Consider the following 21,490-nt stretch of genomic DNA (forward strand, 5'->3'; position numbering starts at 1 on the left):
AAAGTTGTCCTCGGTAAGTCAGGTCGAAGGCAATGATTTGCAAGCCTGACTAGCTAAAATTGATATAACCAAACATTTATAATATTTTCTATATTAGTGTATATATCTATGTATCAAATTTTTCTTAACTAGGCAACTACTTCTTAATATAATTATATAGTAATTGAAGTTATGACATCTTCCTAGCTGTTACTGAATAATCGAGCGATTTATCAATTTGAATCAATTACAAAGTAATAATACATCCGAGGAAACAAAAATAAGTTCTTAATAATACACCGGGTGCTCATTTGTTCTTTATTATATAATTAATGTTGATTAGTTTGGAGAAAGTTAATTTTTTGTCGATATGTGATAGATTTAATGTTGCGTTTACACCACGCAAGAATGGGATACCCCTATTCGCTATAAAAGCAGCCGTAATCAAATTTGATACAATTACAAGAGTCTTGCTTTCTTTCTAGAACTACTTCAAGCATGTCTGCAAGAGCTTGGGTAATGGAATTAAACGTGCGTGGTGTTTGTTTGTAAAAAAAGTTTATTTTTTTTGTTTTAGTTCCTCTGGTGTCTCCTAGCTTTGGCTTCAATTTTTGGAGTTAATGGCGGAGGGTGAGTACTATTATTTTTGATAAATATTAATATTTCATTATTCTGAAGCTATTTTTTTGTGTCATCCTAAAGTAATTTACTATTTTTAATGGGAATAAGTCACAATTTTACTTTAAAATGTTATCGATTTATATTTCTACTTACGGAAATCGGTCTTAAAATACAAAACAATAATAATTTTTTGTTTTTATCAATTATTATTTAATTATTGTTATTAATTTATTTTTTAATTAAATATTAATTAATTTTATTAGATTTTCTGAAATAAAATTGTAAATACTTTATATATGACCTATTAATTTTATTTTCAATTAGTGAATGAAAACTTGACAGTTCAGAAATACTTGGTCTCGATCATAAAGGCATCAGTTATATTTTCCACTGATAACAAATTCTGTTCTCTCTGTGCTAATTGTATAGATCATATGTGTCTGAAAGCTCTCACCCCATTGGTATATTTTTACTGATAACTTCTTTTTTCTGTTTGCATCATTTAGTCAAATAAGGGAAGCTTATTTTAATCCTTTCATTACTGATTTCATTGTAGCTAAATTAAAATGTTTAAAAAATGACTTTAATGATATTCGTTAATGCCTAAAGACCTAACAAAGCTATTGATTTTTTGACATTTTTATGTATTCTTGTATACTTAGAAAGGACATGTATTAATATATATATATATATATATATATATATATATATATATATATATATATATATATATATATATATATATATATATATATATGCAATATTTGCCCCATTAGTGTTGAATGGCGGGATAAATAAATCCCGTTAGTAAAGAAACAAACTTATATTCAAAATGAAAAATCAGTAAATTACACAAAAAACTAGTTCTTATGAATGATGTGGTAAAAAAAATCGGTTGCCTGTAAAGTCGGTTTTACGGGCGAAGATTTTACGTGACAACGTCTTTTTCTCGGTAGAATATTTATTGATATTAATATTATTAAATTGCACAATAGGAACAAGGAATTGAATGGAAATAAGAATTGCACAAATTTTAACTATAGAAATATATTTTGTTTACTAAAACATTGTACATGTAAACTTAAACTTAACTAATTTCTATTCTATTTGAGTGATTTTGTTGAGGATAGGACGATGATAGGAGAAATATGAAATCAAAGGAAGTGTTTCTGCTGTAATGTGTCTTGAACACCAAGAACGCTCGAGAAAGACAGAGACCAGTGATGTTCCGTGGAGCTTATCCAATATCGGGAGATGCCTTCGGCAAAATTCGGTAGATTTCGGTAGATCATATGCAATGACGTAAATTATATATATATATATATATATATATATATATATATATATATATATATATATATATATATATATATATATATATATATATATATATATATATATATATATTATAATACAGTGCGCCCAATTAAGTGAACACCATAATGGATTTTTTTTTTAGTTTTATGACCTAAAACCTAAAATCAATCATCAATTAAATTTTTTGAGCCATATACACGAGGTTTGTCAAAAAATATGAACATAAAATTCATATTTTTTGATAAACTGCCTATATTACTAAAAAAATTTAATATCTGATGATTGTATTCTAAGTTTTAGATCATTCAGAACTTTTTAGAAAGAATAACTTTTTTCCATAAAACTAAAAATAGAAAAGTTTCCCATTATGGTGGCGACTTAATGGTTCAAAAGTTAAAGACCTTAAATAATTATGCTGAACTAATTATTAGAAATAACCATAATTCATTGAATTTTGTTTAATAAATAAAGAATCAAATTATTGGGACCAAATGCTCACATCAGCTATTATGATACAAATAAGGTTTAATAATATTTTGAGAAATAGTTATAGGTCATAATATTTACAGAAAGTTAAAACGTTCTGGTTGAAATAGATGTAACAACCATTATCTGCTAATGGATTAAGTCGGCAGTCAAAGAAAACCGACAGCACACACCGTCATTTAGCTAATAATTTATCACTTGATACTTGAGATTCTTTGAGAATTGAAGAGACGTGTGTGAATGATTATGATTACGGAATGATGTTTATACAATATGTTATTATTAGGTATAAAATTACGAACTTGAATCTCGGGGTATTTCGCTTTCTTTGCATCTTTGCAAATATATTTTTAAACACTATAGGGAAGTATCAAATGAATTTTAATACAAACGTATTAAAAATACCAAGTATTAGGTTACACTGAAAAGTTTTTTGATGGTAACAGAAATAAAAAGATAAATTGTATTATCCGAATTTATTTTCAAGTCATTGTGATATTTGTTTTAAAATTAGGTAGATTCAAGGGGCAGTTCGGTAGATCGGTAGATAGGAATCAAATTCGGTAGATCTACCGAAAAATCGGTAGACGGAACAACACTGACAGAGACACAAGCACGGAAGCACGCACCGATTCAACGCGCCTAATTCTCTAGTGCTGCGCGCGCAGCGGACCGATCATGTTTGAGTGGGAGAGAGACGCAAGGCATTCGCCGGTCCGGCGGGCCTCTCTCTCGTTCGGTGACTCACTGTAACAGACGTGAGCGGGCGTTACACTTTTTCATGAATGACTCCGAGCCACAACCTAATTTAAGACGTTGTCACGTCAAAATAATTTTTACATAAAGGCACATTGCGCGCTGTACTAATAGTCGTAGTTCGAGTTTCTGATTTATTTTGTGAACATCTACTAGGAGCACCTTCTCCTATATAGTAGGTATTTGTTGTGACAAAAATGACAAAAGTGAAAATTTTGTATTATCGTGTACACTTGTAGACTTCTTTTATGCAAATCCTTATAAATAATCCAAGAATTTACAATAGCGTACATAACTAATTTATAAAAACTTTTCTTCACCATTTCGCAGATTTTCGGTCCATATCATATGTGCTAACGTTTTGATTCTGGACAAGTTTAGTGAACTCAGCTTTTTCTCGAGTTTTCAGCTTTTGTTGTACAGTTGTACTGTGAAAATTGGACATCAGCATCACTCCTTTCGTATCTTTCGGATGAAACTAAAAACTCCATATCACTCCTTAACATTTTGGTATTTTTAAATTTGGCTACGTTAACCCGATTGGCCATATAAGTTCCTAAACATGATAAGGTTGAACGAAGTGAAAAATCTATCAAAGCATAGACACATATCTGGTGACCGTATGGTGTTGACCAGGGTTTCAACAACTCGTTTTCCTAGAGCTCCCAGTTGGTGTGGATTCTTTTCCCGAGTAAATATTGAAATCGTATACATATTCTGTGAAAGAATCACTTCGCTGTAACATTTTTATACTTCTTTTTACTGGTTTCATAGGAAGATACTGCTTCAGGGAAGATCTTCCTTTGGACTTAGTTATTGATTCGTCGATGGACTCATGGGAACTCTCAATCCTCTCCTTTACAAAAGTTTGTTTCAAACAAGAAACCACTTCATCGATGTAGTATGTTTTTGATGTATTACCCTTTATTTCAGAATTATTATAGTAAGACTTAGATAACAGGAATAAACAGCGACCTCTTGAAATACTTTTTTTTATGAGGGAATTCGAAAGTGATTCGTTTTGTGACTAGTAGTGTGAGATAGATGGTACTGTTTGTAACACATAACCATAGTACAACCAATAACTGTCTATCACATTTCGTACATATCTGTTTTTTTGTGTTTAATATTATATTTCTGTTTTTTGGAAGTGCTGCTATTCTTTGGTTTGTATAGGAGGCAATATGCATAAATCAACTACTCGGAAATTATTTTAGAAAAATATTAACAGACGAGAACCTTTATCAATATTTAGTATTGATATAGTACCCATTTCTCTGGGTAGGAAGTTCTTTTTTCGGACAAAAGTTTGTATATGGTGTATTCTATTGCAGTCAATTCATTCCTTTTAGACCCATCTTCAGATATTTCCGCGTTATTCAGAACTTTTTTCGTCGGAAGCAGTGATGTTTACATCCACACGGTCAGGAGTATTCTCAGGTACTTAATCAGAATCTGAGGCAGAATCGCCACCAGGTACATAATCAGACTCTGAGGGAGCATAAGGTTCTTCCTCGAATTCATTTTCAGAAATATTTGAGAGGTTTTCAATTTCTTCTTGAAGCTCTTTCTGTATTAGAAAACGTCTATTTATGAGTTGTTGATGCACGTGTTTAGTTAACATCAATTTATAGTTTACAAACATGTTATGTAGGTTGCATACTACTGGGTAATGAGTAAGGGATGTGTTCAAATAACATGGGCTTTGGGTACAAACAATTGCCAGCAGATTTTGAAATCTGCTGGGACATACAGTCTGTCCCAAACCCTTCTTTCAGTGCGTCACTAATTTTGACGTCAGATAATATTTTAAGAATGTCGAGAATTATTGCATGACATTTTAGTTAAATCTGACAGTTGAAGAATCGTAATCGGCTAAATGTGAAAAGGTTATTTTTTGAAAATGTAGAGTAAAAACTTTAAGAATTCAATTTTTTTTTAAATTTACTTATTAGAGGTCCCGTCCTGTATAAAAAATTTGATTGCGCATTATATTGGAACGGCAGTTTGTCATAATCCCTATTCTATACATTCCAAGGAAAGTGCTTAATTAGCTAAGATTTATTTATGTATTTATTATTATTTATTACAAATACTATGGCTAAAATGTATAGTATTTAAACTACTAATATGAATATTGTTTAGAATAATTTAAAACTTACTTCACTAACGTCAGAAACTGGTAATAAAGTTGTCCCAGCCTCTTTTTCTAATTGAAAATAATTTAATAATTTTAATATTAGTCTTTGTTCATTCTCGGTATATCTCGGCATATTTAAAATATTTTTATGACAATAAATACAAAATTAAATTTTTACTGTAAAATGTCTGAAAATAATACTAACCTGGAATGACAATTATTATTTTATCAGTTGACACTGTCAAAGTACTGTCACTATCGAGACCATCTGCGTCAAATTATATTTATGCGCATCATTGATTGGATATCTATTTAGCGTATTGTAAACTCCAACCAATTATATATTCGTAATTCGCTTTAATATGCAAATACCCGTGAACTATACATAATTTTCTAAGTTCTATGTATAATAATCACAGACTCACGTTTTTTTCTGTCACTTCTAGCTTAATGCGTTAGAGAGCATTCGATTAACTGTGACGCACTGAAAGAAGGGTTTGGGATGAACTATATATGTTCCCATAGTAATAAAAGTGTTAACGATTTTGTTATCGTATAAATTAAACAGTAATGATGACATAATGTATTCTTACCCCTCTCTGCATTCTATTTGACATCCTAAGTTTTCTAAAAATTGCTAACTTTAACATTTGGCTTCTGCTTCCAATATAGTTTTTTTATTACTGTTATGTCTTGATTATTAACTTCTGTTTTTTGCATTATTTTAATAAGCTAAGCATTATTTATCCTTCTGAAACCTTCTTATAATCTATTAAAAATACATGGGTGCCATTTTATTGATCTCTGCAATTCTGAAGGAGTATGTGAAGTGCACAAAGAGCTTCTCGTGCGCAAAAGCGTCGCGGAAACCAAACTGCGATAGTTTATTTTTAATTCGTCTATATAATTCGGAGAAAGATTTTCAGAGTATAGCTTAAAATACTAATGACTCTGTTAGCTTATTATATGCCTATGGTTGATCTGCGAATACAGTATGTAGGCTTACTATTTAATATAGCTTAAATTATCCTACTTTAATACTTTTTATCCATATTTAAGCAGTGTGACTTTTACTCACTCTAAAGAGTATTTTCCGTTTTATCTCACCCCAAGTGAGCTGATCCGGTGGAGAATCTCCCACAAATATTCTAACGCATCTGGATGTCGCAAGCGGTACCGTTTTTTATAATGTTATAAAGATGTTCAGTAAGAATACCTAGCTATTTAATGTTATTTAGGAGTTACTAGGAGGTCTTCTGTTGCAAGAATCAAGAGCTCAATATTTATTTAAGCCATATGGCTCTCATCACTTCTAAGGAGAAAATTGACAATTCACAGATACCGAAGGTATCAAAAGAATTAAGCTAAGGTGGAACCTTTCCATGTTATTGACCCTGGATGACCTAGTATGCTTAAGTATATCCCAAAATTTGTTTGGACAAATATCTGGACCTGGCGAGCAGTACCAGTTCTTGTGGTACTCATAGTCTTCTAGACATTATTACTACGATTCAGCTGTTAGTATGAGATCTGTTTTTTATTGGATTATATTTTTTATTATCTGATTTTTTTATTTAATAAACACCAATAAGATGTTTAAGAACATTATAATATGATCAAACAATATGAACAAAGAGCAACTTTTTTCTTGCCTAAATTATTACTAAAAACTTGAGACTAAGGGTAAACGAATTTTAAACTTACTAATTAACAGATCCCTTAAGTTCTTCTAACCAGATCCGTGTTCTCAAGAGCTGGATGGCCTCAACATTAAAGTGTTAAATAGTGCAAGAGTCACACAGAGAAGAATGGAGCGATCCATGTTAGGAATAACTCTGCGAGACAAAATAAAAACGAAGAGGTCAGGAGAAGAACCAAGGTGACGGACGTCAACGAAAGGATAGCCAGACTAAAATGGAGATGGGCAGGACACATAGCTAGAATGACGGATGGGCGATGGATAAAGAGGTTATTGAAATGGAGACCAAGGGAAGACAAGAGAAGCGTCAGTCAACCACCTACACGATAAGTTGACGAATTAAGAAGACAAAATAAAAACTGGATGAAAATGGCGAAAGATAGACGGGGTTCGAAACACGAGGAAGAGGCCTATGTTCAGCAGTGGATTTTTGAGGCTGCATAATGAAGATAATAGGTGCAGGACTGGTTCTATCACACTACCGTATGATACACCTGTATTGATTTCTTTTAATTCCAAGCAGGCTTCTTCTTGCTTTACCCTAAAAACTTTACCTGAAATGCACGATTCCAATAATTCTGTGCATTTTCTTATCAGAATCATGTTTAATTTATATTTAAGTCCTTCGTGCCATCTTGAAAAGTTTAAGCCTCGTAGAGGAAGGCAGCAGAGCAAACATTCTTTTCTTTTAGTGACCTTTCTATTAGATCCGTTATTCTATGGACTTAGTCGATAATTAAATGACTTTCTCAAAATCCAAATTAGTGTAATGAAATTAGAGCCTTAGTGTCTGTGAGAGATTTGAGCATACAGATAGTAAGGAAATTGGCCTGTACGATGATACTGTATTTGGTTGCTTTCCAGCTTTAAGGATCATTAAGATCTCTGCTATTTTGCATATCTTGGGAATATATAATAATCTGAACGAGGCATTTATAAGATATATCAGCTTTACTATCGCTTTTGTAGGAGGCTGTTTTAAGATTTTCCCAGTAATTAAATCAAACCCAGGTGCTTTCTTAGGATTAATGTTTGCTTCAATTTCGTTGCACACTTCTTTGGAGTAACTAGTTTAATTTCCTCTTCGTTTAGTTTTATTAGAAGAATCTCTAGAGCACTGCCAGATCGTTCTGAGTTTTCTTTTGCTGAATTTGTTTAACAAAAAAATCAAGTTCATGTTTAGTTTTTAATGAAACTTTTAAATTGATTGTCTCTTTTAAGTAAAGCTAAAAACTCAGACTATTAGTTAGTTCAGAGGTGGTAGAAGTGGCTAACTTTGAATCTGATTTATTTGATTAAAAAATATATATTAGAATAAATTTTTATGGTTTTGTAAGCTTTATTTTATTTCCTTTATTTCAGACATGGTGGCCATCATCACGTAGTATTCAAAATCCCAGAACACATCCACACCGTCAAACACACCCATACTGTCTACAAAACTATTCATCATCATACAAAAGGTCACGACGATTCTCATGGCCATGGAGGAAAACCATTCCATTGGCACTGAAGAAATTTCACAGTTGAAAGTTAGCTAGGATCATTTTTTTGCAAGCTTTAATTATGAGGTAACATTCCAGTAGGATTTTTTTCAAACCCATTAGCTATTCTATAGGTAATACGAAAGAGCGCTGAGGTTGCCAAAATAAAAGTCAAACAATGGACAATTTTCGTTGTTAACTTTTAATAAATGATAACTTCTTTGTATTCTGTTTCCACTATCGCCTTTTACTATAATTCTTTCTTTAAATATACATTACCTTGGACATTTCTTTTTACAATATTTTTATATTTCAACATGGAGCAGTTGTTAATATTATAGAAAAGAGGAAAACCACAGCATCGTCTTAAAACATTTATTCTTGAACATATTTCATGTAAGACATTTATAAATTTGGTGAAAAACCTTCACGTGGTTGTATTAATCTCTTTATTTTTCTTCTGTTTCTCTCAGATATTCTATTTTATAGTTTTACGTTATCTACAAACTTTTCGTTGTTTTATAAATTAGTTTTGCATCTGAAAATAAACCATTCTTTTTATCCCTTAAAGTAAACTAAATGAATATTAAATATTGTAAAGTTATTTTGGTAATTATTTAAATTTACTGGAATGAGTTCCAATATGAAATTTCAATTGTGATAGTCTAAGTGTTTATCATATTTTTTAAGTGTTGCTTTTTTGTAAGATATTATTGTTAGAGTTTATAATAAACATTTTTGTATACTTCTCGTAGTTTCATTATCTGGAATTTCTTCGTGACTCACATGACTGATAGACCAACAGAATTAATTCTATAATATTTCATTCTTCATAAAATAAGCAAAATTTTGATATCAGTGGCGGTTATTGATAATTTGTTCAGGGCTGATTGGAGAACACAAAAAATAAATAGGTATAATACTTATATATATATATATATATATATATATATATATATATATATATATATATATATATATATTACTTAGTATACTTACCAAAAGCCTACTTAGACAAAGGCGGATCTGTTTTGAGGTGTATGTCAGAGGTGGCATTCGGATTTTTGCAGAAATAGTTAGGTAATAACTTAAGTAATAATTATTAACTTATCCTTCCTCTTAAATAGGTCGGGAACATTATTTAAAAAATTAAAATATTTAAAAATTACCAAACCATTGATTTTTTGATACAAAAAAGAGTGCGCTTGTTTTCCATTCTTTCGGTATTGTATTGTGTTTTATAATTTTACTAATTAATGTTGTTAATTGTTCTGTTATTGCTGCTCCACAATATTTTAATAATTGGTTTGGTATCTCGTCTTTACCTTCTACTTTTCTATTCTTCAGCTTTTCAAGTATTGTACGAACTTCCTGTACATTTATATTAAGTTCTTCATTTGTAGTAATTTGTGGGGTTTCCGGTTCTATTAGTTCCTTTACCTCCTTTCTTTAACCTCATATATAGAGCGCCATATTTCCCTTTCCAGATCGTAAAAATCTTGTTCCATTTCTTTCGAAATATGCAAATAGGAAATAAAATTAACTGTTTTCACGTAATTTTTCTATGAGTGAAACGCTTTCACTCATCCACCCTCACCAGCCGCCACTGATAAATATCCATTCCAATAAAGACAGTGTTGGAAATGAAACAAATATACCGAAATAAATAACGCTGCCAACTGTTGGTTGTATATTTACTTAAATCATTTATACACAGGTACAAAGCATATAAAAAACTTAAACATCCCTAAAAAATTAATCTAAAATTAGTTTTTTTGCGGAGATCTTTTAGAAACCGGATGTACAAAAACATTTTCTTGCGGAATGTCTTCATACTGATAGTTTTTGTTCACAGGACACAGACAAGGTATCAATTGAATGTCTTGGACGTTATATAAGGGAAAAATGTGATCGGATGGTATTTGGATGGGCCGACGAGAGGCATCTAGTGAATGATGCTGTACTGAATGTGGCACGCTATTTCTAAGGTAGTAGTAGGCTTTTTCTGGTTGCCTGAAATAACAAAAGTCATGATAATAGGTATTTATAAATCTGTTATTGATTAATTGTTAATTGCACTTTATACTTTAACAACTAAAAGTCATTTTTATCTTTGTTCTACAGAGGGGGGCGGCTAAAATGAAACAAATTCATTATTTTACAATTTATTTTAGACAAAAATCCTTAAATAGGTCGATTTTTAATTTTAAATGTAGATTTTTTTAATAATGTTCGAAAATAATCACGTCACCAGTTTTGAGACGGTTAATTTCGTTGAATTTTTAAATTGAAATGTTGGTCTTGTAATAACTCATTTAAAAGGTCTTTTAGTAATGTATTCAGACATTACCTGACTGGTACTTATACAGTGAAATAAAAAGTAATTTAATTTAAACAGAGAATAATTTAACAATAAATAAGCTGCAATATTAAATTAATTATTACATAATAGCTTTCAGATATATTAAATGCCAAATAATATACAAATGTATTACTCTTACACATTATGAATAATTTCCGAAGTAATTTTATTAACTTCGTCTCTAATTCTGTCTTGGAACTCCTGTAGATTTTGCGCTAAATCTACATAAACCTTTAATTTTAAATAACCCCATAGAAAAAAACTGAAGGTATTAGATCTGGAGATCTTGGGGACCATTCTATTAGTCCTCATCTACCAATCCACCTCCCAGGAAAACACTGGTTTCAAAACTCGCGAACATAACGTGCATATGGCGAGGGTACTCTGTTTTTTTGTAATTGGATACTACCATCTGGTAAGCAAGGATTGTTGGCATTTGCAAACATATCAGTAATGACCGGTATAACTTCTATTAGCAAAAATTGTTAATAACGTCCTCCTGTAGGATGTTCTTCAATAATATAAGGACCAATAATTTTGCCATTAATCATTGATTTTCTGATGGTGTTAAGTATGACCTATAGTCATCTAGTGAGGATTAGTGTCTCCAGTGTCTGCAATTTTGTAGATAATAATAATTTTTTTAACAAAGCCTGGAATGCGGTTATAAAAATCCTGTAAAATGACACAAAACTGCATACGGCCATCAAAACCACCTTCTTTGGATTCTTGATGGAAGTGATTTTTGTACGGATGATACTTTTCGTCTTTCAGAATATGTAGTAAAGATCGTTGAGTTTCACGCTTTCTGATACATTGGGACGTCCAGCATTTTGAATATTTTTACCATAGTTTAAAGTATTTTATCAGAATAATTGACATTAAGAATCGTTCGAACTCATCGACTAACTGAATAAAATTTTAGAGTATATAAAGAAGATATTTTAACTACTACTACTACTACTACTACTACTTGTCGGTTTATAACGTTCTCCGCCGTTTTCCGACTTCCAATCGCCAATTAGACCGGTTGTTCCATAGATCTTCTTCTATGGCCCTCTCTCTCAGTTTTTTATTTATTCCTTCGCTCCAACTTTTTCTCGGTCTACCTCGTTTTCTCTTTCTTCTGGTTGCCACTTTAGTATTTCTTTTGGCATTCGTTGTTCGTCCATTCTTTGTATGTGTCCGAACCAGATAAGTTGTTTTGTTGTTAGGTTATCTGTGATTGTTCGTTTGGTTCCCATTATTTCTCTAATGTGTTCGTTGGTAATCCTTTCTCTTCTAGATCTTCCTGCGGCTTCAGTGGCCATACCTCACAGCTGTATAAAGTGATACTTTTTACTATAGTCTCACATATCCTCTTTTTATTTTCTTTGCTGATGGATTGGTCCCATAAAATGGTGTTTAACATTGTGATGGCTTTTCTCCCTGACGTATTTCTCTCTCTTATAGCTTTGTCTAATGTTCCATCTTGTGAAATAGTGATACCTAGGTATTTGTAGTTACAGCAGTGCTTTATCGTAGTATTATCGTCTAATATGAGATCTTTTTGTTCTGCTCCAATGCACAGGTATTCGGTTTTCTTTTTATTTACTTCTAGACCCCATATATCATACTCTTCAATTAATTTTCGTGCCATATAGTTTAAATCGTCATAATCTTGAGCCATTATTACTTGATCGTCTGCAAAGTTAAGCGTATATACCATAGTATTGGTGAGCGGTATCCCCATTGTCCTGCATTTTTGTTTCCATCCTTTTAAAGAACTTTCGAGGTATATTTTAAATAAAGTGGGAGACAAGCAACATCCTTGCTTTAATCCTTTTGATGTTATAAATCCTGTTGTTATTTGTGTCCCTGCTTTTATCTTTGTTATTGGTTGGTTGTATAGCACTTTGACGGCTTTTATTAATTCTATATTAATATTCGTGCTTTCCATTGATTGCCATAGCTTCTTCAGTGGAACGCTGTCGTAGGCTTTCCGTAGGTCGACGAACAACATATGAATCTCTTGATTCCTTGCCATCTTTTTTTCTATTAATTGGGTTAAGGAGAAAATGTGGTCAATAGTGGATCGACCCGTACGAAATCCTGCTTGTTCTTCTGCTTCATAATCTAAGTATTCTCTCTCGATTCGGTTCTTTAACACCTTTCCATATATTCGACTCATAGATCCGATTACAGCTATTCCTCGGTAATTTTCACAATTATTTTTATCACCCTTTTTATGTATAGTGCTGAGGTATGATATCTTCCATTCCGTAGGGATTTCGCTTGTGTTTATGCATTCTTGAAAAAGTTGTCGAAGACATTCGTACAATTTGTTCGTTCCGTACTTAAACAATTCTCCGGGTATATCTCCTGGTCCGGGTGCTTTGTTCCTCTTCAGCTGTTTACATACATTTTTAATTTCCTCTATTGTTAATCTTATTGGCGAGCCAACTATTGAAATTCTATCTTGGTTTTGATTTCTATGTTCCTAAAATTAAAAAATGTTTAACAAACTTACTCTTGTTTGGTTCCTCCCCATCCAAGGAAAAAGGCTGATGTGCAGGAGCTGGCAAATATAATGGTAACGAACAGTGCCTGTAAACATTATGTTTCTATTATCATGATACAAAAAAGAAAATTAATATAATTTTATTATATTGATTTAAAATATTTTAAATTAAAACTTTTCCACTTCGGAAATTGTTTTATTATGTGTTGTATAATGAGAACGATTTCCGAAGTGGAAATTGAAACGTCATATAAACTTCTTTTAAAGTAAAAAGGTGTACCTTTAAACTAAGTTAAGCTTAAGTTAAGCTTAAGTTTAGCTGTTACTAAAAGAAAAAGAAGCATTGAGGGAGGAACTAAAATATACAAAAAAAGAGGATAAAGTAGATAAAAAAGTTTATAAGGCAAATAATGTATTAGTAAGAGATTTATCAATATACAAAATTACTTAATGGAACAGTAACATTACTTATGAAGAAAATTAATAACTGACGTCAATATCTAACTTGGAAAACTTGGAAATAAAAACCACGAAGAAAAAGGGAAAATACTGAGTACACAAGTAAACTTTAGTTAAAAAAAAAATGGGAAAATATGCTTGAACAACGACCTAACTAACGGAAAGATGAAAATTGAAAGGAAAAATAGAAAAAAGAGCCAAAGAAAAAAATAAGAGAACGTACAAAGAAAGGCTACCAAAAGATAATTATAGGTGGAAATCTATGGAAGTAAAATATGGATAAAAATATACCCATTGAAAAAAACAAAACCAACAGCTCTAAAAAACTATACCAAACAAAAAATACAAATAAATAAACAGCAGATTGACATGGAAATGAAAATGCATACGGAAATAGCAAAAAATATATCAACTATAATATGACAATAAATCAAATGAAGATATTTAAAAAACTTAGACTATTTCTATTCCTATTTTTGGAATCCTTATAACTCACAAGAAATAATTCAAAATAACTGAACAGGACAAGAAAAAAAATAACTGTACAATAAAAGAAGAACAAATAAGAATCGCTTCCTAGAATATTACGAAACAAAGCGGGAGAGAACTGGAGTTAACAGAAGAAATGAACCTTTATAATATCCAAATATTAGAAATCAATTATTTCGAAAAGAAGGACGAATGTACAACAAAACTGCTATACACATACTGTATTATTTTGCGACCTGCTGGTAGCAGACACTTTATGGAACCCAAAAATAGAACGTTCAAAACGTTTTGGGACAAATCAGTCCATTTTTAGTGAACCTAAACGAAAGTAATCCCACTAAATTAACAAAATTGTAAGGTAAAATTTTGATTATTATATACAAACATGTGGTTAATAACTTACTTTATATTACTTGCAAAAAAACCTCAAAACCAAGCAGAGGTTGGTTTTGAAAGGATTAAACCGCACTTGCAATTATTAAAGTATATGGGAGTATGCCAATGGGGTTAGATTTCCTACAGGGAACATAAGTCCCTACTCGAAAGAGTTTTCTACATCCGAACTGTAGGAATGTTAAATGTCAACTAATCTGATATGTCGACAGTGATAATTGACTGTTTACAGTGACAATGACATTCGGAATAATATTAATACTACATTTCTTAAAAAGTAAACCAGGTTAACGACCCACATGTTCAACTCTATATGAATTAGTTTATTAAAATTAAAACAGTAGTCATTATTGTGATTATTACTTATGCCCATTTGTTTATATAATGAAGTGACAGTAATTTTACAAATAGTTTATGAAACAAGAAGATTTATTCTATAAATATTTAAGAAAAATTGAAGAAAAACGATTTTAAATATTGCAAAACATGTCGATTTTTTGCTTATAAACAATTAAAATAACTTTATAACTATTGCTTACAGAAAAATTGTTTATTCATATTTAGAAAGCTTGCATCTTTTTACAAAATCTAAAAAAACACTTCAAAGTTTAAAGTAACACGTTTAAAAGATATTATTTCCTCAAAATCGACCGGCTTTGAATCTCAAGGGAGCGATGGAGGAGGAAGAAACTTTTAACTGTATCTCCGGTTCTTGTTTATGTATTTTTATGTTTTTGTTTTAATGTGTATGTAGTTTGTGCGTACATTACGAATATGTAATATTCAAATATTGTTTAAATCGTTTTTTTTTCAGTTTTTTATTTTTTTTTAAATAATGTTTGTGGTAATTTCTACTGTAAAACATAAATATGAATGATTTTTACTATTTATTTATTTAGTTATTATTTATTTATTTAACAAATTATAAAAAAATCTTTTTTTGCTTCCAACATACTTTTTAATAATTTAAGTTATTCTGAGATGAAAGTTATTTTGGTGTTTTTTCGTAAAATACTTACTTTAAACGTAAAATGCAAATAAACAGTTAACAATGCCGAAAAAAGCCAATTTTATCCCTTTTCGAGGCTACTTTATAATTGTTTGGACATAAACAAATATTTCGTTAAATATCGGAATTTATAGACTTTTAAACTTTAATGTTCAAAACAAATTGTTTATTTCTTACGCACAGTCTTGTTTTAATATTATAATAATATATAATATATAATAATAATAAGAAGATGATGCTGCAAGATTACAGTAAAAAGTTTACCCAAAGTTTACCACGGGAACCTGCTTATTATAAACGAAAGAATAAATTGATTTAAAAAAGGAAGTTTTTTGTTGTTGAAAATTTGTTATAAATAAACACCTTTCCCTGGTAAACTTATGGTAAACTTTTTACTAATGTTAGAAATAAACAGTATGTTAGACGTTCCTTAAGACTAATATTCTCAAACGCAATGGTATATCTACTTGTTCATGGATATTTTAAACTGACGTATGCCACATAAAATCAAAATAGACTTGAACATTTTGAAATTAATGGACTAAGGGTCGATTGTTCGAACGCTAATCAAAACTTGTAATCAAATATTTAATCAATATCAAATACGTCACATTTTGAGGTTATGTTGACTGATTTATTTTATTATTTAGGGTTTTAATTTAAAATAAACCATAATCAAACTCTTTCTGATGTTAATTTCATGTTTTTATTTACAAATCAATAATAATAATAAGCAATTTTTAATAATTTTGACAGCTGCTGTGACATATTTGATTGTAATTAAATATTTGATTACAATCAAGTTTTGATTAGCGTTCGAACAATCGGCCCCTAAGCTTTCACCTCATATTTTTTGTTTTTTTTTTAAATTCAATGTCCAATCTATTGAAAAAGGCCTCGAAAAACGTTAAAATCCGGGCTTTTTTCGGCATTTTTAATTTAACGCAGATGACCATTTCGTTCAATGGTTGTGGAGTTCGCTGGATGAGTAGGGAAAAATAACTTATTCACACTTATTTACCACAGAATGAATGATCATAACCAAAAGTCCTTATTTTATTCTTCAAACAATTAAAAAACCAATGTTTCCAACTTTGGAAAAGTTTTTAATAGTAGGTAAGTAGTCCATTTCTTTCAAGTTTGTCACAATAAAACTTTAAAGTATGTTCTTTTAAATAACGATAATTATATATCTTAATTAATATAAACAAACCTGCCGTCAATTAAAAAAAGTCTCAAATTGTCTCAAATTGTCCTAAGACAACTTTTTTACTTTTTAGAATTTTGTAAAAAATGCAAGCTTTCCAATGATAAAACAATTTTCGTGTAGGTAACAATTAAAAAGTTATTCTAATTTTTTATACGTAAAAAATCGACATGTTTTGCAAAATAATTTTGGAATATTTAAAACCGTGTTTTTTCAACATTTTTTAATAAATTGATTGAATAAATCTTCTTCTTTTATAGGCTATTTGTAAAAACAATGTAACTTCATCATTTTTTGACTTGCATAAAAAATTTAATTTGGAATAACCAAATTAAACAACTTTTAGTCTGTTTAACCGATCGCTTTGAAATATTGATCATAGGTAAAGCACCATAAGAAACAACATTCTCTGGAATACGAAGGTTCCAAGATTATGTTTGAAAAAGTTATTAACATTTATAAAAAACCGAAATTTCCAAAATATTTTGCTTCTAAGTTTCTAAGCAACGAATAAGGATAAAAACATTAAAAAACGCCATTTTGAAGTATTTTATATAACTTATCAGCTTATTACTCTTAAATTTGTTTTAAATGCTTCAGATTTTTGTTGATAGACGAAAACAGTAAAAATTTACCGTTTTTTGACCTTAATTTGTTAATAACTAATTCAGTCCAAAGTAATTCAGTCCAAAAAATCGACTACAGCAAACATATACGTTTTTGCTACAGAGGTCCATACTACTTAAGAGCGTAGGCGCAAAATTTCGGGACAATGCTTTTCGAATGCATTCATTTTTTTCAAATCCTGAGAAAACTAATAAGTATTTTTGAAAAATTTAAACGCAGAATGAAAGAGTACATTATTACTGAGGGCCGAAAGTCCCTGAAAACTTCTATAATGTTTATTTTAATAAGTTACAGTGGTGAAAAAGAAGAGAAAATTTAGTGTGATTTTTAATTTCAAATATCTCATTCAAACAAAACTTTTTGTTTATTCTAAGGGACTTTCAGCCCTCGGTAATAATGTAGTCTTTCATTCTGTGTTTAAATTTTTCAAAATTATTTGTTAGTTTTCTCAGGATTCGAAAAAATGAATGCATTTAAAAAGCATTGGCCCGAAATTTTGCGCCTACGCTCAACAACAAGCGCAAACAACTGTCGTTTGCTTGGCCGGTTCAGTCTAACAAACAGGGTACATTATTTGTAAAAAATTTAAGTAAAAATACTTTATAAAAGGTAGGTAAATAAATTAAAAAACCCAAACGGGCTATGTCATGAAGACAAAACGTTTTCGGAAACCATGTTCCATCATCAGTTTCTAGGTGTAAAAACAGGGTAAAAAAAATATCAGGGTTAAGACCCTTTAAAATTTATCTGTTACAATTTGGTTTACATTATTTATTATAGTATTATATTTTAAGATGTTAGAGTTACCAGTCTATATGAACTTAGTTTCCTTGTGGATTATAATATTTGTCTTATCTATTACATATGTTACTGAAGCATGAATAGAATAGAAAAAATATAAAACAAAAAATAACAGCTAATAGAAGCAAATAGGACAAAAAAAAAGAAAAAAACAGACTAATGCAGAAATAGATAGATAAACTATTAGAAATTATACGAAACAGAAGAAAAGTGGTCGAAAAATGAGAGCATTGAGGGCAGACCAGAACAGTTAAATAAAATGAAAGCAACAAATACGAAAATAAACAATCCGACGCTGAAAGGCATGAGGATTCACGTGAAGAAGCTTATATTTTTTCTTAAAGAATATAACAAAAACGAACATACTCGTGACCATTTTTAATTTTTTTAAACATAAGCAATTTAAAACAAACCGTTTTTTAAAAAGTTATTTAAACAAAACCACTCACCAGTAAATGACTTGTCATTTTGGTAGTTTCTTTGTCCAAAATCACCTGACACGCTAGATTAATCACAAAAGTCACGACTCTACTACTTGGCGCCGTCACAAGACGTTATATAAGGTCCGATAGGTCCCTGTCCCTGCCCCTTGGGCCCTTATGGCCATCGACATCTCCTCAGTCTACACACACATCTAAATTTTAAGTTAATCTAAGCGTGATTACTGGATACTATTTATTATAGGTAGATAGGCAGGTCTCATCTTAATTTTTAATAAATGATCTTGCCGGCCATTGAGGAATGTAACTGATGAGTTATATGTTAATCTTATTACGATGTAACACAAGAGCGATCCTTGCACTACAGGGTAGAACGGAGAATTCATTAAAAATGTATTTAATTTTAACTTTAATGGAAAATTTATACAAAAGAGTAATTCTTTCAAGTAATCTTAAAAAATATAATATAAAAAAACATTTTCTTATTTTAGAGGACAATATTAGCAAATAAAATTTGTATTTAAAGTTGCGTCAGATTTGGTTAGGCTAAAAAAATCAAGATCAAGAAAAAAAAAAAAGACGGTACAGTGGGCCGTACAGTAGACTGACACAAAGCTTCATTTTTCTGTTTTTTTTTACATTTAAATATATTTAAATTGAATAAAGTAATTGGCAATTAAGTAATTTGGTAATTATTTGCGAGTATTCTTTTGTGGTTGTCTTCTTACACCCACTAGATTTGGATGTTGATGGTCCTGGCAAAGGTAAAATTTCGTATTACGTTATGAATGTTGATGGTCTTCCAATGGCTGGACTATTTCTGCGTACGCTGGGGTTTAAGGAACTGAAGTTAAATTGTTTGTTGGTTTTTCCTGACGTTCATGGATTATAGGTGTATCATTAAAAAAATCATTGGTGCCATTCGCGTTTTGAAGATGAGCTGGCTCATATTCTTCTTCGGCTAAAACATCAGGATCATAAGGACATATTCCTGCAGCTTGAAAATTTTTTATAGCTTTTTCAATAGTAGCTACCCTAACAAAGGCGTTATTAAACAGCTCTGCAGCTTCGAAATGGCATATGTTTCTATGGATTATACGGATGTTATAAAAAAATCATTGGTACTATTCGCGCTATAAGAGCGAGCTGACTCATATTCTTTTTCGGCGAAAATATCAGGATTATAAGGACATATTCCTGCAGCTTGAAAATCTTTTATAGCTTTTTCTATAGTAGCTATCCTAACATACGTGTTATTAAACAGATCTGCAGCTTCAAAATGGCTTCGTGACTAAATACTTAGAGCATTTTGAACTGAACGCTGGTTTAAGTAGGCCAAAAATACTGATATTCAATGGTTGGATCTTATATGATGTATGTGGAGGGATGGAAAAAAGTATAATACCATTGCCTTAAAAAAATTGATAAGTTTGCAGCGTAACATGAGTTGAATGGTTCTATTGTATATAATGGTGGAATTTATTATAAGTAGAAGAGGATCTTCCATGCTTGCTTTTAAGAATTTTTGGAAATGCCTTTTTTTTAAGTTAAACATTTATTCTTTTCCTAGCAAGAACAAACATGGGGGTACATCAATTCCATCCAGTTGCGCTGAAAGCACACACCTGACAACAAAACACAAAACCCAGAAACGCAAACTGGACTAACTTGTCTGTCAGCAAAATCCACAGCCCATTTCGAATCAACCACCTTCTACTGTTGTACGTAATTTCTCAGATATTCACATATCCGATTCAGCTACCAAAGCTCTGTCAAAAGGCTTCAATTTTTCTGTTATTCCCCTTTCCATCCCAACTGAGAAAAATATTTTTCAAATTGAAGAGGCTATTTCTCATCTTCCTTCCGACCAAGCCGAAGTTGCCAGTCAAGATGTCACCAGAATTATCCGTACTTCCAAACCCCCACCATAAAAATCAGTCTTTAAGAAAGACGTGCCTTCAAAGAACTTTACAACAACCCTGATATTGTCATCCTTCCGGCCGATGAAGATAATGCCACCATCATTCTCTTCTATGTCTCTCAAATCCATCAAAAATCAGTCTACTCTGACGTCAAAAAATCTCTTATACCCAGAGAAAAGTCATCCCGAATTTCAAGAATATATGGACCGCCAAAAATTTAAAAGCCCAATGTCCCCCTAAGACCCATCGTCAGTGCATACAACTGCCCCACTCAAAAAATGGACAAAATATCTCACCTTATCCTTACAACCATTAGCCAAAAACGCCTCTTCCTTGGTCAAAAATTCTTTCCATTTCATTGATCTTCTAAAAAACATTTCTATTTTACCCTCAGATATACTAGTTAGATTGACATTGTTTCTTTATTTACCAACATTTCTACAACGATAAAACCATTTCCATCTTGGACTCTAAACATCAAATCCCCCAAGACACATAATCTCTGATAAAGCACTGCATGCCTAATACATACTTTGCATTCAAAAATAATTTCTATCGTTAAATCAAAGGTGTCCCAATAGGATATCCCCTGTCTCCCGTAATAGCTGATATCTACATGGAACATTTCGAGACAACAGTCCTGTCCTCATCAAATCTCAAACCCACCTGCTGGTTACGGTACGTTGATGACACTTTTGTCATTTGGCCACATGGTAAAGACACATTAGATCTCTTCCTCTCCCACCTGAATGGAATACATCTCAGTATTCCATTCACGATGGAAGTTGAGTCTGAAGCG

At 31.1% G+C, this 21,490-nt stretch overlaps 1 protein-coding gene and 1 long non-coding RNA gene across 3 annotated transcripts; one reads left to right on the forward strand and one right to left on the reverse strand.

The window, feature by feature from the left end:
• The first annotated feature begins 398 nt into the window (after window positions 1–398).
• LOC140438110 (uncharacterized) lies at window positions 399–9,227 on the forward strand. Its single transcript, XR_011950439.1, has 3 exons — window positions 399–495; window positions 557–609; window positions 8,361–9,227. It is a non-coding gene; the product is annotated as an uncharacterized lncRNA (long non-coding RNA).
• Window positions 9,228–10,159: 932 nt separating this feature from the next.
• On the reverse strand, window positions 10,160–18,837 carry LOC140438111 (uncharacterized). Of its 2 annotated transcripts, none has more exons than XM_072527824.1 (3): window positions 18,779–18,837; window positions 13,354–13,430; window positions 10,160–10,495 (listed from the first exon to the last, which is right to left on the reverse strand). In XM_072527824.1, the coding sequence occupies exons 1-3, from the start codon at window positions 18,794–18,796 to the stop codon at window positions 10,249–10,251; spliced, it is 342 nt and encodes a 113-aa protein (XP_072383925.1). In that variant the 5' UTR covers window positions 18,797–18,837; the 3' UTR covers window positions 10,160–10,248. The 2 variants fall into 2 exon arrangements, 1 of the variants encoding a protein (XP_072383925.1); XR_011950440.1 differs by lacking the exon at window positions 18,779–18,837 and adding an exon at window positions 14,696–14,865 and having other exon boundaries at window positions 10,440–10,495.
• Window positions 18,838–21,490: the final 2,653 nt, after the last annotated feature.

The sequence above is a fragment of the Diabrotica undecimpunctata genome, chromosome 4 (genome assembly GCF_040954645.1).
Source record: "Diabrotica undecimpunctata isolate CICGRU chromosome 4, icDiaUnde3, whole genome shotgun sequence".
Lineage (NCBI taxonomy): Eukaryota > Metazoa > Arthropoda > Insecta > Coleoptera > Chrysomelidae > Diabrotica > Diabrotica undecimpunctata.

Excerpts from the sequence above, each read along its gene's own strand:
- LOC140438111 (XM_072527824.1), bottom strand. Across the intron at positions 10,496-13,353 it reads TGGGGAGGAACCAAACAAGA|GCAACCAGAAAAAGCCTACT; the intron begins GTAAGTTTGTTA and ends TTGTTATTTCAG.